The 15,277-nt window shown below is 34.3% G+C and overlaps 2 protein-coding genes across 2 annotated transcripts; both read left to right on the top strand.

The window, feature by feature from the left end:
• Positions 1 to 160: 160 nt before the first annotated feature.
• LOC140674194 (U3 small nucleolar RNA-associated protein 14 homolog A) lies at positions 161 to 3,683 on the top strand. Its single transcript, XM_072907572.1, has 6 exons — positions 161 to 574; positions 706 to 922; positions 1,205 to 1,525; positions 1,633 to 1,884; positions 1,973 to 2,953; positions 3,180 to 3,683. The coding sequence occupies exons 1-6, from the start codon at positions 468 to 470 to the stop codon at positions 3,666 to 3,668; spliced, it is 2,367 nt and encodes a 788-aa protein (XP_072763673.1). The 5' UTR covers positions 161 to 467; the 3' UTR covers positions 3,669 to 3,683.
• A 1,403-nt stretch (positions 3,684 to 5,086) lies between these two features.
• Positions 5,087 to 15,207, top strand: Samdc (S-adenosylmethionine decarboxylase). The gene is made up of 6 exons (XM_072907593.1): positions 5,087 to 5,597; positions 7,547 to 7,633; positions 12,523 to 12,649; positions 13,697 to 13,799; positions 14,129 to 14,406; positions 14,902 to 15,207. The coding sequence occupies exons 1-6, from the start codon at positions 5,443 to 5,445 to the stop codon at positions 15,205 to 15,207; spliced, it is 1,056 nt and encodes a 351-aa protein (XP_072763694.1). The 5' UTR covers positions 5,087 to 5,442.
• The last annotated feature ends 70 nt before the right edge of the window (positions 15,208 to 15,277 follow it).

Below are 15,277 nucleotides of genomic sequence, written 5' to 3'. Positions count from 1 at the left end.
GAGACTAACGATGGTCGCTGAAGACTCTGAAATTTAGAGTCTTTAAAATAAATAAATATGTACCCATATTCATGATAAGGTCGAATAGTAGATATTCTTATGTGTCTAATAAATAAATAAATAAATAAAGTATAATAATAAATAAACAATGCATAATGTTTATATAAATATGTAATGGCATTCTGAAAATGTAACATGTTGCATTGATGCAATTTAAATTCGTTATATATTTTATGGCTCAGCTAACCTAACTTTAACCTAGTAAGGTCTGATGGAAAATCTATAATTATCACGTGGCTTTTCGGCAAAGCTTGAAGTTTAAGCCTTGAACGTGGTTATTATTTGAGTAGTATTAATTAACTAAAATTGATTAATAAAATTGATTTTTTTTTATTCCTGTCTCTCGTATTTGATTCGCATTGAGAGAAAATTAGGTAAATTTATTAGTAAAGAAAATTCGTGTGAAGATGAGCGATAGCGAAATTGATCAGAATTTAGACGACAACGATCAAGATGTTTCCGAACATCACTCGAGACTTATCGAAGCTGTGGAACAGCTCGATAAAGGACGACGGTAAGGAATAACGAAGTTATGAGATTATGATAATTTTCGTAGAATGCACCATTCATTTACTTATTATAATAAACAGAATTACTTGAAACTTTGATTAATATTTGTATTCATTGCTTTTTTTTTTCTCACAGAATTAAGAAGGCGGAAAGAAGCGAACCCAGTATACAAGTGTCAGAATATCATTTAGTAAAAAGCGGAGTGACGGATAAGGATAGCGTGCATATACAAGATTTGGTGAAATCACTGGGACGGAAAAAGGATCAAAACAACATAAGTAAGAAGCTTCGATATATTCAGCAGAAGAGCAGGGTTCTTCCTAAACCATTGGAGAAACCAGCTGCTGAAAGAGTGAGTTGTCTGTCTTACTGAATCATCTAATAAATTATCTTGTTTAAAAATAATTTAAATCTTCATATTACATTCTTTATTTTGCTTCTCCTACTGATGACAATTTGAAATGATTAAATCACAGTTGAATAAAACTTTCTAAATAATGATTATTGTTATTTTGGAATCTTTTTAACAATATAAAGACTTGAAATATAATATTAATTTAGTTGTAATAAAAATATAAGTATAATTTAATCAAGATAAAAAAGCAAAGAATTAAGGAATCTGATGTACTTGTAGATAAAAAGGACAGTTGGATATGAAAATGTCAAAAAGGACTTGACCAAATGGAACAGCATAATTGCTACAAACAGGACAGCGGATCGGTTGTTTTTTCCCTTAAAACGTATAGAAGAGGTGAAAGATTTCAATGCTTCAAAGATTCCTCAATTTTTGAGGGGCTTTAAAACAAAATCTGATCTGATGAAAAAATTTGAAGAGGTGGATCCATCATTATTATATCCTCCCGTCGAAGAAGAAAAAAAGGATAATAAATACAAAATGACAATGGAGGAAATGATTTTGAAGAGGAAGGAAGCTGCGAGGCTCAGAGCACAACAGGTATATGGATAATGTGTAATTTTTAAAGAACAACTAATAAGAAAGTAGAAGATAAGGAATGATTTTGATGAGATATTTACTCTGATTTTTCTGATTTTTTTTTTTAGTCATATCAAGAAGCGAAGGCACATCGTCAACGTAAGATAAAAAGCAAAAAGTTCCATCGCATTCAAAAGAAAGACAAGATTAAGCAGCAACTGAAGGAATTTGAAAAACTGCAAATTACTAATCCAGAGGAGGCTTTGGAAAAATTAGAACAATTAGATAAAACTCGCGCAGAAGAGAGAATATCGTTAAGACATAAAAACACAGGCCAATGGGCTAAGAATCAACAGATTAAAGCCAAATATAACAAAGAAGTAAATATTATTTTAACTAAAAAGTAATTCAGTAATAATATTTAAATGATTGAGAACACTGTCATAATATGCTCTTTTCTTTTGTTAGATTCGACAGGTACTTGCTAATCAATTGTCCATTAGCAGAGAATTGACGCAAAAAGTAAAGAGAGTAGATAGCAATGATGAAGATGAGGATGAGGAAGATGAGAATGAGATATTATTAAAAAATGACAAGGAGGACAATAGTTTGAAGACTGAGTCTGAAGTCGATGATTTCATCAAGAATTATCGAAGATACTGGGACGAGAAGCATCAAGAGAAAGAAAAAGAGAAAACTGAAGAAAAAAATATCGAAATTTCGAATGAAGTTATAGCGGAAAAGAAAAATATAAAATTAAGTAGCAACAAAGTGCATTGCAAAAAAACAATAAATGTAAAGAAAAGTAATAGTACTTTACAAGAAAATGTAAGTGATTCGAAGAGCGAAAAACCATGCGGCACTACAAGTGCTAGGTCTGAATGGCATGTTGAAGAATGTAATGATAAAACGAAAAGTAAACTGTGTAATAATAAGAAATACAGATCGCAAAATATAGACGAAATGTTTGATTCGATGGAGGAAAAACTAAAGCATAAATTGAATCTAAAGCTGCAAAAAGTGAAGAACAAACTTATGATAAAGAGCAAGAATGAGGAAGGAAAGAAGCACAAGAAGGAACAAAAGAAGGAGAGCAGCGAAGATGATTTGTCGAATCTCGAATTTCCAAATTCCAAACAAAAACCTGTCTTAGATTGTCCATTGGAGGAAACGACTTCTAGAGAAAACAAGCAACTAGAGAAGGATCTAACGGGTTTGAAAATAATAGCGAATACAGAACTGCAACCAACTAGCAACAATCATAAACTGGAAATAGATCCAGAGAAATATTTAAATATAAAACCAAAATACTTAAAGACACAGATACCAGATATAGCTACAGGTGAGGAGGAGAACAGCGAACAGGAAGAGGAAATGCATAAAATAATGAGCGAGGCATTCGCGGACGACGATGTTGTCGAAGAATTTAAGAAGGAACAGGAGGAGGAGGTATGTAATAAAAATATTTAAAAAATTAAAATTGTAATAATATAAAGATATTTATGTGAATTACCATATTTAGCTTGGAAAAATCAATATTATGTTTATAGCAGACCATATATACCAAATAAAATTTTCTATTTTCATAAAAATTTAACATATAAACTGTTTTAATATAATAATATTAATAATATTAATATAATAATATAATCTAATATTCGTAAAATGATTGTAGATAGAAAAGTCGCAGCCGAAGAGCATTGATTTGAGTTTGCCCGGATGGGGCAGCTGGGCGGGTCCGAACATTAAGAAAAGCAAAATACGTCGTAAGAAGAAACGATTCATATTGAACGTACCGAAAGAAATGCCTCGTAGACCCGAAAACCAGGGCAAAGTGATTATATTCCAGAATGATGAAAAAAAGTTGAGGAAACACCTCGTCAGTGAATTACCATATCCATTCACAAACGTCAAGGATTACGAGGCGATCATCAGGGCTCCCATCAGCCGGACCTTCGTCCCGATGAATGCTCATATGCAGATAATTCAGCCGACGATCAACACCAAGCTTGGACAGGTGATCGAACCGATGGATGAAGATGCGTTGGTGAAGAAGCCGATATTGAAGAAGTCACTGAAACGACGTATCAATAAAAAGAGTGACAGTAGTAAAAATATCCCGAAGAACGTTAAAAAAAGATGTAAATCAAATGTAACTGCATAATAAAATAAATTTATGCTATTGAACATTTTGTTATTGTATATAAAACTTGCATTTTTCACAAGTTATGGAAATATATATTAAACTATTATGTAGTCATTGATAATGCGATATTTAAAATTCGTCATCATAAATTGACAGCACGTGTTCAATTTATTAATAAATTTATAAATAAATTTTTAATTGCCATGTTCAAATTATGGTAAAAATTTGTTTGTTTCTCTCTCTTTCTCACTCTCTTTTGAATGTCTAAAGGTAACGCAAACTTTATATATTTATACTGCAAATTGCTACATAAGTTTCCCATAAGCAGAAAAACTTGCCATCAGTAACTTGTATATGTACCTTTTTTTAAATAATTTTTGAACTAACGTGGGAAAGACTTTTATATTCTTAAGAAAAGAAAAAAAGATGTTAATCTTTCGTAAATCAACAAGGATAAATTAAATTTGCATTTAATTGGGATGATTAAAGAAACAGAGAAATTTTTGTGAGCAGCTATTTTTTTCTTAAAATATTGTGTATTATTGATTCGTTTACTCATTTTGTTTCATATATCATAAAAGATCTGATCTTTTATCTTGTTTATTTGCATTTTATTTATCCATTATCTCTGATGATTGAACAGGAAAAAGACTTGTTATATATTGAAACAAGATACTCATTTTCTAAATACACATTCTGCTTAAGTTACGAACACATAAAATGTATATCGCCATCAATTTATTAATAAATATTTGATCTCATTGTATAAATTAATTAACAAACTAAATATAAAACGTAATCCATCACTGTTATCTGTTATCATTAGTCGAAGTAACGCGCAATCTTATCTCGCATAAATATTTTTATAAATATTAAATTTATTCTCTAAAAAGTCAAATCAATTACTAATAATGATTTATTGAACGTAAATCAATGTAAAATTACATAATTATATTATAATTGTAATAATTTGATTCATTTCCCGTGGTATATTATTCCTTTATTTATTATATATATTTTATACTTCTGCATATAAAGTATATTTAATTTTTTTATTTAGCAATATTTACATATCTTGCGAGAGAAGCTAAATACGTTGTATGTACTTGGCATTTTCTTGCATTCATGATTTTTTTAGACACATAGTACAATTAATTTATCGTTACTATTTTGAAACATAATTACCGATCAGGATTTATAGAAGATTCCTTCCAATGTCGTTCGTTAGCCAATAGAAAATGCGGATTTTAGCCAACGACATTTTTGTCCCTAGGAAAAGAGCTCTCCTATTCGCTCCCGGACATCCCGTCTCAGATGTCGGACGCAGTACGAGCTCTCCATTATTCGCGTTCGCGGTCCGTCGCGCGCGCATGCGCGAGCCCCGGGCGTAGTTCGGCTTGGCGGCGCTCGCGGCGCCACGCTGCAGTGCAGAAGCGCGCGAACCGTGCAGCGCGGCGGTTGGCTGGCGATGGCGGCGGCGCAGCAGCAGCGTGTCTTGGCAGCACCGGCGACTATCCCGTCCGTCAGTCAATCAGTCAATCAGTGTGCGGGTCTCTGGTGTGGTCAGTGTGTCAAGTCAGTCTACGAGCGCGCGTCACCGGGAGTAGAGGTGCTTTTTTTAGGTATCTGCTCCGTGTTATTATAATTTCACGAACGTCGAGAGAGTTACACAGAAGAGAGATTTGCACAGTGCGACAGATAACACAGATAGATAGAGAAAGAAAAAAAAATACGAGAGAGAGAGAGAGGGAGAGAGAGAACGCACAATTTCGGGCAACCGACGACGACGACGATGACGGCGACGGCGACGACGAGGATGGCGGACACCAAGGACGACTGCGCCGACAACGTGCAGTTCTTCGAGGGCGTCGAGAAGCTCCTCGAGATCTGGTTCACCAGCTCCAAGGGCCTCAAACAGCACCAGGGTGATATCCGACAGATACCGCGGTAAGTACGCCACCCGCCGGCGTCTCGCTGCTGCCTTCTCTTTCTCCTTCACCTCCGCCTCCCCAGCCTCCTCCTCTTTTTGCTTTGTTCTTCCTTCTTCTCCCCGCAAGAATGATGACAATCGACGCCGGTCTCACATCAGCCAGGATGAACGATTACGAGCCGCGCCGGCGTTGGAAGTAGTAAGCTAGGTTGGATCGTTCACATCGTCCCGGTCGTCGATGTCGCGTGTATACACATTTTTTTTTTTTTTTTTTTTTTTCTTTTTTTTTTGACAGTCCTGTCAAAAGTAAGTCAGACACCAGCATTGCCAAGTTGACGTAATTGAAAAAAAAACAAATATTCTATGACAGATAAGTTAAGGGGATGGTGAAACTTTTCGGGAATCTCACTTTTGCAAAGGTCGTAAGATGCTGGGACGAGAACCCTAACAGCACACATGTTCGAAAGATGTTTACAAGAGAGCCATAGAATGTTAAAACATGTTTTAGGAAACGAAGCATTAGACGATAAGATCTTTTTCCGCAGCTTAGATGTCTCAAGACTGCAGTTATCTCTGTCGATTTATCAAAATTTTAAAAAATAACTCCGTACATTACATCATATTTTATATATCCTAGCCAGTTGTGTTATCACAAGTATCAATCTAGAATTTAGGTGTCTATCTCAGACAGTAAAAAAAACCACTCGCAGGTCTTCAAATTTCGACGAGCGATACCTTATCTCGATCTTTAATTCGCCAATGTTTCCATCTCGCAATCCACAAACAACGATCCGAAGAATTCCTTTTGATGAAAGAAAGAGAGAGAGAGAGAGACCGCAAAAGATATTCGGATGACGGGAGAGTAAATTAAAGTAATCGATAACGTAAGGCAAGGCCGCTCGTAAGAATTTGCTGAACTACACATGTGGCGGTCACGTTGGTGCGATATTATGTAACCGCCGATTGATAGCGACGTAACCGATTCGTGAAGCCGATTGTTGCGGTTGTTTACGTCGGGGGTGTCGTTGAACCTCCTCGCAAGGTGCGAGCAGACCGGCAATGCCGACTACACCGTACCGTTTATTTTTGCATATCGCGGCGACAATAAATTTAGAAGCCTACCGTCGTCGCCGGCTGATGGGACGAGGTCGACAGGCGTGAAATTCCGAGGTTGACGAGAGATTTCAACTCGGGTCGTGCGAAGGTTTCCTCAACGACGAGAAGTTCCTTTTATACCGCTCGCTTGAATGGCTGAAAGAGAATTGAATCATTTATTTTAGAAAGTCAAGGTCTCTGCAAATCACATAAACAAATGTCACGGAACATTTAATTTTTTAATGTATTTTGATTAAAATCTTTAACCGATTGATCATAAAAAATAGTAAAATAGAAAAAATTAGATTAAAAGATTTATTTACAGTTGTGGTAATTTTTTCTTTTATAACTTTAAATAAAATTTATAATATAAATTAATAAGTGTATATTATTAATATAAATTAATATAATTATAATTTAATTATGTCATTGATATAAATTTTTCTAGAGAGAGAGAATTAAAATAACAAAATTCGTAATAAAAGTAGAATTTTGTGAATTAATATAAAAATTATATAAAGCAATTATAAAGATTTCACGGTTTAATTTATTTCAATGCAATAATAAACTATTTTATTATTACTAAAAAAAAATATTTGTCGCAAAATTAATCAACATTTTTACAAATCTTTATGAAAATTTTTATAATTTAAATAATATATATGAGAACCAGAGCATAAAAATAAATTTCTGTAGTTTATCGGGGATAAATGGAGAGAGATAGCATATCTCTTTGATCTAATACGCTTTTAAATAATTTTACGAAACTTTTGTCTGTACAATGGTCCCCGGAAATTTGAACCGTTTGAACTGACTTTACAAAATCGATCTGGCCGATCAAACAAATAACGAGTTTTTTTCTTCTTTTTAGGCAAAAATGGGAATCATTGTTGAAAATGGTCCGTTGCGAGATCATCAGTTTTTGTCACAACGATCAGGTGGACGCCTACGTTCTCAGGTAAGTTGTTTTTGTTTACGATCCAGAAAATTGACAAGTTCCAGCCTCAGGTAACAAATCCATTAATCCTCAAAAGAAATCGCCGAAACTCATTCAGAATTTTTCTCACGCGCGATTTTCGAATTATAAGTTACTTTGAATATTATAAACACGCGAAAATTGTAAGTTTCTTGATTAGTTTAAATAAATAAATAAATAATATCGTTCCCCTCTCAAAACTCTGGCAGGCGTCCTTCTCGTCTAATCTCGAGTGAACCTTATCAAATTTTCATCTTTATATTCAATTACGCTGATATCTCGATAACGTGAGTCTCACTGACTCTAAGGAAGTTTCGGATTAATTATATTTATTTCTCTATATTTATACACAGAAAAGGAGAAATAGTTATATATCGTGTGACAATTAAGTTCGTATTTAAACTATATATTTGTTTCTTCTAAATATAGAATATCCTTGCGTTTACATACTTATTTCAGCAATGTTTCCGGTCTTTAGAAGTCGATACGTGGTTCTTGAAAATTTCTCGAGTTCGATAAAACTCGGCTTGTATCACTTAAAAAATTGTCGTTAGTCCGTTTCAAATTTCTCGACATTTTCATACAATTTCTTCGAATATTTTAACGAGAGAGAAATGTCAAAGTACACTCTTATAATATTTTCGTGCAATTAATGATTGTTTTCGAAAATGAAGAGAGAGAAAATCGATAAATTATAATTTTGTGCGAAAATCATAATTATATATAGGATGAATAAGTCTGTTTACTTTAGCTTGTTTGTTGATTTTTTTTTTTTTTTTTTTCAAAACGAGATAATTCCAAGAAATTCGTTATTAATTTTTTATTATTCGATGTTTCTGAAAGAAAATCGCGCTTAGCAAGATTCAAGATGCAGGAAACCTTAATTCCGCGTTAGTCTGAATCTTATTGACCTTGGTAAATAAATGCCCCGAGTGTTGTGAAAGTTTACTTCTACTTTCAATCTCAATTTTCTCACTTTAATACATAAAATTCTCGAGGATATAATTTATATAAGAATTAAACTCATACTTTAATATCTCAAATAGTTAGTAAATAGTTTTTCATTTAGAACTTTAAAAGTAGAGAAACTTTCGACAAAATTATTAGGTTGGAATAATATCCAAAGATGGTGATCTGACTGTCCTTAAAGTATCATAATAGATATTCAATTAAAAATTAAACTCAAGAAAGTGGGAGATAGATTTCAACTCCGGGTCCTTTATTTGCACCCTATAATTTAAAGCGTCGTCGAATTATCATATTAAGATAAATGAGTTTGGCAATTATCATAAAAAAAAAAAAAAAAATATGCGTCGTCAGGTTCTAATGGCTGTAACGTAAAATTTCCGTCGGGGTTAATCGTCGAACCGCGTAAGGGTGGGAAGCGAGCGCGGGTGAGCTCGGGGAGCAACGGCGCAATTTTTCGTGACGCGCGAAGCAAGTCGAGAGCGGGTTGGCGCTCCGAGGGGCGTTCCGAGAAGAGAGAGAGAGAGAGAGAGAAAGAGAGAAAGAGAGAGAGGCCCTCACCCTCCGTGTGTGCTGTATAATCGATATATCGAATTGTTTTGATGGAGAAGAGAGATGTACCGTCCGGCCCGGCCGGCCGCGACGCCACGGGACGGGATGGGATGGGACGCCGACGTGCCCCGGTTCCAGAATATTCGAGGGTGCGCGGGTCGACCCAGTGCCGCTCTCTCCTCCGTCGCGATCTGCCCCTAGAAATAAATATAGTCAAGGTGACACTTTCGCGCGGCTCGATCCTCGTGGCGCGGGTCCTCCTCCTTGAGTCGCGCTATTCAAGTCGACAATTTCGTTATCTCCTCGCGGTAGAATTTTTGTAGGAAAGGTTATTTTACCTCCGGTGTATAATATTAATTATATGTACAATGTATAAATTCACATATCTTAATATATTAATTTAATTAATATTATCATTATTATTTATATTAATTACATTATTATTATTATTATTAAATTATATATTAAATTAATATATTTATGTGTAACAATATAATAATATAATATATAAATATATATATATATTTTTCAACAATAAAATTGATAAGAAAAGAGTATTAATATTATTATTAAATTATTATTATTATTAATATTAATTTATACATTAAATTAATCATCCTTTATCTTATAAATCTTTTTTTCCCGTTCATTTCCTTTATTCTTTTTTAAATTCAGATTATCTTGTATATAAAACTTCAGAAAAAAAAAACAAAAGCATTTTGTATTCACATAATCACCATGAATCAATATATTTATAAGTACTTACGATGTTTTACAATCGCGATATATTAGAACTCACGGTTCTTGGAGTCATTATTTAATGGAAGTAATATCGCGCATTGCAAATTATAATGAGAACGAGGTCGAGAAGAATACAATTGAACCCTAACTGATTATTATCATCATTTCTTTATCGACGTTATTATCATTTTGCTTTATCTTTATTTTTATTATCATTATCATATGTATGTAATAATCAGGGTTGGGAAGTAACGTGTTATTTGTACCGTCGTTATCGTTACAGTTACTTTTTTTTGGTAACGAAGTGATAACGGCGTTACTATTTTTTTCTGTAACTGTAGCGGTAACGTAGTTACATTTTTTTAGTAACGGTAAAGAATTAAACAGTTACTTTTATCGTTACTTTTTATATCTGGAACCTATTTCCTATTTATGACATATTATATTTTCTATTTTCGTATATTCCATCTCCAATTATCAACAGATATTCATCTTATAAATTTAAACTTTATATTAAATTAAAGGTTTTAAACAAAATTATGAGAATACAAAAAATATATTGTGTATTTGACTATATTTATAAATTTAATGTAAACCTAAATTTTTTGATTAAAACTGTTTTCCTTATTATTTATGATTTTACAAATTTAAAATAAAAAATTTAAACAAATTTACTGATACTTTAATAATATTTTAATTATTAATTCTTTTAATAAAATATATTACAAAAGTATATTTTTTACTTAATTTCTAATCTCGTTTTAACATTAAAAAAGTAACGAAAAGAGTAACGAATAGTTATTTTTTAAATAACAATAACTAGTTACTATTGATAATAAGTAATAAATAATGGTAATTATTACTATTTGGACTCGGTAATCAGTTAGTTTTTAAAAGTATATAACTTTCCCATCCCTGGTATTAATGCCGCTTAATATCGTAATGATTCTGGCACCTTTTTGTTTTTGCCAAATCACCAGGAAGGACTGTTCCCGCGCGTCCCTAAATGAATACGCAATGTATCAATTATTTAAATTTAAAGCGACATTTCGTTACACGCATCTGAATCCCGATTGAGGGACTTTCAACCTTTGGCTCTTTCCTCCGTCCGGAAAACCGTCACAATTTTTTTGTATCAGCGCAACATGCACACTATATAACTATACGCAACTATATGACCATTTATCGCATTCTCATTTAGACATTCGCAAGACAAGTCCCCGTCGTCGTTATCGCTCTCGTTGTCTTTACGGAGGATCTTAGGGTCAACGTCTATCGCTATCGATAACCTTTGACGATCTATTTTTAAAATAATTTTTACGGCGCTCCTACTTCCCGGCTTCCACTTCGTCGCTCATCGTCGTGAAGAAGTAAAAAAATGCAAGTATTGCGAATAAACATTCGCACAAAATTCGGGAATTCACGTAATGACATAAATCAAAATAATTTTATCGCGTGAAAAATTTTTTTAAATAAAAAAAAATATCGAGGTGAACAATTTTTACTCTATAATCGACGATTAAATGACTAAATTTAGAAACGGAACATATTAAATGATACATATCGTGATTGTATAAATAAAATTATTTTATAAATATAATTAATTATTTTTATAAATAAAATTTACAAAAGAGAGAGAGAGAAAGAGAGATGTATAAAGTGACATTCTAAATTTATCCCAAATGACTCTCGTTTGATCCAATCATTAAAGATTAATACGAACATAGATAAGTCAATTATTTTTTCAGATCGCTCGTATAATTGATTCTAAACTCGAATAAACTATCGCGGACAAAGCAAGTTATTATCGTCTCTCGATTGGTTATAGTGTAATCAAGACGAACGCAATTATATCTCTGAATGAATGAATTATCGGGCGATGATGTGTCCACATAACAGCGATACGCAAAACTGACGTAACAGCGAGAACGTGTTCACGTGCATCCACGAGAGATATTTCCGCGAGTTGTCTTCAATGTTGCATTCTAATAGTGAAGCAGAATCCAAAAATAGCAATGGCAACTACAGCCAGACATATATCTTTTAATAACCTTCATTCTCTTTAGTAACATTCGTTGAATAGCCCATACAATAGTATACTCTGGGATAATACGTGGTTAACAAAGCTGCAAAGTAATTGAAATAAAAGAGAAAATAACCAGTATAAATTTGCAAAAGGAGACTCGTCGCTCTTTTAATCTATTATGCTTGTCACGATTCTAAGTATACGGTTTTATGTAGTATAATTCCATTGCGAACTCTGTAACCACATAAGTCATTGGTGAAGGATATAATATATGGTTTACGATTTTTCAGCCTGTAATAATCACGCCAGGTGCGCCGTTAATTCATACACGTCAAGTTGAATAAAAATTAAGGTTTTGAATGATCAAAGAAGTTTCGCGTTTTTTTTTTCTTTTTTTTTTTAATTAAATAAAGTTATCGCTTGAATTTTTCAATTTTTTCCTTTACAGAAAGTAAAATTTATGCTTCGAATAAATATGGAATTTACATTATCAGAGTGTTAGAAAAGTGCTGAGGATTAATGTAAAAGTCACGTACCTGATCGTGTGAGAAACGGCTAATCTTGCAATTATTTATCTTATCCGCAGCGAAAGCAGCATGTTCGTGTCCAAGCGCAGGCTCATATTAAAGACTTGTGGTACCACTACACCGCTGCAGTGTCTGGAGCCTCTTCTGGAGCTCGTCGAGGAGTACACGGGCTTCGACGATGTCGAGGTAAAGGACATATCTCTGGCTGAAGAATCGACGAAGCGCGTGGATAATTTGAATTTATCCGTTCTTCAACTGAAATTACGAGGAAAGTTCAAGGAAAGGAGGCGAATATTAGAGAGACAGTTAAAAAAACACACACAAATTTGGTTTTATTAACATTTTTTATGATAAAAAAATTTTGGAGTAGATAAGAGTAAAGTATTTCTTGTGAAAACAGCCCTTGTCAAAAATCCGAAAAATCTTTTTATTACAAAGCCCAAAATAATCCAAAATTTCACGCTTCGAACAATAATATTTCTTATAAATGTGTGATACTTCGTTTCGTAATTAGATTTTTTCGAATTCCCCCTTCCCCTCAAAAAAAAAAAAAAATTTTGACAAGGTCCGTTTTTGCGAAGAACGCTCCAATTAGTCTCTAATTAAGATCATGCTACAGGCATTCTGTGTTTGTTAAATTCGACATGACACATGACATGAGCGCGCGTGATGATAAAGGGGACCAACTCCTTCCTCTCCTCCGTTTCAGGAGTGCTTAGCTATATAACTTGACCTAGTGCGCGCTGGATAAGAAACGCGACACTATACGTGGTCCCTCCGCCACGCGAAACGCGTCTCTCTGCCGCCTCCTGGTTTATTGATCTCGCCTCTATCTCTCCACAATATACGCCTTTACTCGAAACGCGCGTTTCCCCTCGCGCTATCTGTCGCTCGCGCCGCGAATAAGCAGTCGGACGAGTAGAGATCTTTTTCCCTTTCGTGGCTTCGTCGAGAATTTCGGCATCTCGTGTTCCTCTCCCTCGGACGACAGTTACGAAGGAGAGCCGTTTTTCACGTTTTACCCATCTTCGGAGATTGGGCAGGTGATGATGTAACGAGAAATATGTCAAATTTTGCTAAAGGAAGATCTTTTTACGTCGAGTATTTTTTTTTTTTTTTTTTTTTTTTTTTAAAGTAATCTTTTTTTTTATAAACTACCCTGCTTCTTGCTTTTGAATTTTTTTTTAAATGGAAATATCGTTGTTAATCGCGTTTTTTCCGCGCTTGTTGCAGAATGTTTTTTATTCTCGAAAGAATTACAAGAAACCGGAGCTCCAGATATCTCCGCACCAGACGTTCGAGGAGGAAGTTACTCTCCTGGATTCCCTCTTCCCTGGTAATCATCATACCCGATTATATATGATTACAAGTTTAAATTTTTTTCCTTTGAATTGAAAACTTTGAAAGATTTGAGAATCGAGAAATTTTAATTCTTGAAAATTTCTCACACATTATTTACGGTCTGTTGAGCCTTGAATAATACTCTTATTATTATTTTTTTACTTTCTTTTTTGTATTTTAACTCGTCAGTCATTTCGTTTCCTCCAGTTGCTCACTAGAAAGTCAGGAAAAAAATGGAGAAAGAAAAAAGCTAAAATAAAAACATAAAGTTTTAAGTTAGAATTTCGAAAGAATTTAATCACGTAGCCCTATCTTGTATTTTAGATGGCGAGGCTTATTGTATGGGCTCGCCCGAGACAGACTGTTGGTACCTCTACACTCTGATCCGCGACAAACAGGATTCACCGGAGCCTGATCAGACCCTGGAGATACTCATGACCGAGCTGGATCTGGACGTGATGTCAATATTTACTAGAGACGTTTGCTCGTCAGCTGGCGAGGCGACAGTGAAGTCGGGGATCGACAAACTTATTCCCAACATGATGATAGATGACTTCTTGTTCGAGCCATGCGGATACTCTATGAATGGCGTGTCTAAGAATGTAAGTGCAGCTTGAAAGTAAATATATGTAAGATCCAGGGAAAAAATATCTCTTATAAAATAAATAAAAATAATGTTTTATATATAGTATCTTGTTCTTCTAAGTAAAGCTTTTTCATTGTATTACTATGTTGAAGATGCAAAGCTTTATTTGTTTCTGTTGTGTATATCAAAATAAATTAGCTTTTTCTTCGCGTATTATTATATCGATAGTATAGATTTATAAAATGTATCAGTAATTTCCTTTCCGATTATTTTTTCATCAATAAATAACTTTTTATACGTTGATAATTTTGATTAAGATTTACATCTTATCTTTATTAATTCATGATTTATGAATTGAAAAGAATTTTCATATATTAATACGAATTGCGACATATAGTGCAAGAAAAAATTATGCAATCTAACGATTCTCTAAAGAATGCAAAAGCTTCATCAATTATCAATGTCCATTAAATGACACGCTAGAGTACTAATTTTTTCGCTTTCTCTTCAGGGCAGCTACATGACAATCCACATCACGCCGGAGCCCGAGTTCTCATACGTGTCATTCGAGTGCAATGTCTCCGAGACGTCGTACGACGAAATAATCCGTCGCGTGCTAAACACCTTCAAGCCGGGCAAATTCGTCGTGACGATCTTCGCCAACAAGCAGTCGGCGGCAGCCAATTGTCCGCGGGACCTCGAGAAACGATCCGACTATCTGAACCGTTCTGGCGACTGGCTGCGCACCGACGTGCAATATTGTCGCTTCCCGAATTATGATTTGACTTGCGCATTCTTCTCGCGCTTCCCGAGCTGAGGGTTCAAGGACGCTTCATTCGTCCCGCAACCCGGGACTAATGAAGCGCGCACAATCACCGTTCCGCTTT

This window comes from Anoplolepis gracilipes, chromosome 15 (assembly GCF_047496725.1).
Source record: "Anoplolepis gracilipes chromosome 15, ASM4749672v1, whole genome shotgun sequence".
Lineage (NCBI taxonomy): Eukaryota > Metazoa > Arthropoda > Insecta > Hymenoptera > Formicidae > Anoplolepis > Anoplolepis gracilipes.
This window is presented reverse-complemented; position numbering and strand designations above follow the sequence as displayed.